Source organism: Mandrillus leucophaeus, unplaced genomic scaffold, assembly GCF_000951045.1.
Source record: "Mandrillus leucophaeus isolate KB7577 unplaced genomic scaffold, Mleu.le_1.0 Scaffold245, whole genome shotgun sequence".
In the NCBI taxonomy this organism is placed as follows: domain Eukaryota; kingdom Metazoa; phylum Chordata; class Mammalia; order Primates; family Cercopithecidae; genus Mandrillus; species Mandrillus leucophaeus.
The window spans coordinates 87,421-89,298 of NW_012102532.1; the positions used below are offsets into that span (position 1 = coordinate 87,421).

General features: G+C 41.7%; 1 protein-coding gene across 2 annotated transcripts in view; it reads right to left on the reverse strand.

Moving 5' to 3' along the window:
• Positions 1-1,878, reverse strand: part of VWF (von Willebrand factor) — a 198,345-nt gene that overhangs the window by 32,951 nt on the left and 163,516 nt on the right. For both annotated transcript variants that reach the window (XM_011982933.1, XM_011982932.1), the window contains exon 43: positions 87-236. In XM_011982933.1, coding sequence (XP_011838323.1) covers positions 87-236 — 150 coding nt within the window. The remainder of the gene's footprint in view (positions 1-86; positions 237-1,878) is intronic.

A 1,878-nucleotide genomic window follows, 5' to 3' on the forward strand; every position in this document is an offset into this window, starting at 1 on the left:
AACCTTTCTTGCCCTTCCTAAGATGCCCTCCTCTACTTTCCTGCCCTGATGGCTCCAGGCATGCCCAGCCCCTCTGTCCCACTCACCGACCGACAGCTGTCTTCACAGGGCTTCTGGGAGCACTGGACCACGCGGAGGCCCATCACAGCATCCTCCATGTCGGTGCAGGTGCACACGTCGCAGCCCTCTTCCCAGAACTGGCCCACCGGGTAGATGGTGCTTCGGTGGACACACACCTGTAGACGTAAGTTTTCGTGAGTGAACTCATTTCGTTCATTGAAACAAACGGTGAGTTAGCACCTACTACACGGAAGCCACTCTAGGTGCTGAGAATGTGGCAATATATAAAACCAAATGTGGTCTCTGCCCATATGCAGGACTGCTTATAAAACAGATTTCATCCTCTTCCTTTCCCTGCCTGCCAGCCTTAGAAAAGCCATCCCCAGGCTCTGAGGGGTGGCCCCTCGTGAGGCCTTCATGGTCCACAGACTTGAATACAACACACTAGCTGCCTTGGTCTCACTTCTTCCTGCCTTAACTGCACTTCACTCCTTCCTATGTCACCGAGAAGCTGTACCCACATTCCCAGACCCAGTAATGTCCTTGGACTTGGAGCCCATCCTCTCTAGCCCTCTGCCTACTTACAAGCAAGTTGTGCAGGGGCTATGAACGTGTGTCCCCTTACCTACAGATGACTAGGAACATAGAAAGCAAAGACTCTAGGACACAGAGCAGGGGATATGTTTGAGAGACAAGGGATCCCATTTGGAAGAACCATAGGCTCTGGCAGAGATGTGGGAAAAGAGATGAAAAAGGCTGGTTGAAAGGGAAACGTGGCAAGTCTGGGACGCACGCCACAGACAATGCTCGGACATCCTTTTCTTGGAATGAGGAGCTAAGGAAGCTGTTTGATCAGGGGACTTAATGTCAGTTTTGAAATTAATCCCAAGTATGCCCTCCAAAGCTATGCAAAATAGGTCTCCATCCTGTGAATGCCATAATAGCACTTCAAACATTTCAAAAGCACTATCATATATCTTCTCAGTCTTCTAGCTTCTGTATAATGAACTTATTGAATGAGACCCCTTGTTCTATTAAAAGGCCTGCAGGAAAATGTTACCATCCCTATGGAGAATTGTTTAGCAATACTTAGCAAAAGTAAATGTGTATTTACCATTTGACTCAGAATCTCACTTCTAGGAATCCATCCCAAAGACACACTGCCAAGTCCACAAAATGACAGATGCATATGGCTGTTTGTTACCACAATTAGTAATAGCAAAAGGCTGAAGCAACTCAAATGTCCACCAATAGGGGACTTGTTGGAAAAAAAACTACGGTGCTGCCATGCAATGGAGTACTATGCAGCTATAAGAAAGAATAAGGCATCTCTCTAGACACTGATACAGAATAATCTCCATCAAATATTGTTAAATGAGAAAGAACAATTTAAAATACAATTCATAATATACTTTTCTATGAGAAATGGGAAGAAACATGTATAAAATTCATCATGTTTTCAAAAAGAAAACTAATAAAAATTATAAAGGCTGGACACAGTGGCTGGCTGATGCCTGTAATCCCAGCACTTTGGGAGGCTGAGACAGGCAGATATATATATGCTACATATATGATACATACATTATATATTACATACGTGTATTATATATTACATAAAATACATATTACAAATATATATACATTACATATAGTATATATAACATAACATATGCTATATATTATATACTATATATTATAGAATTCATGTATATAAATTATAGGGTAGAGGAAGGAATAAGGTAGAGAAAACAGAGATAGAGTAAGACTCCTGGGAATATGTCTTGTTATAATTATTATAATTATAATAATTATATACAG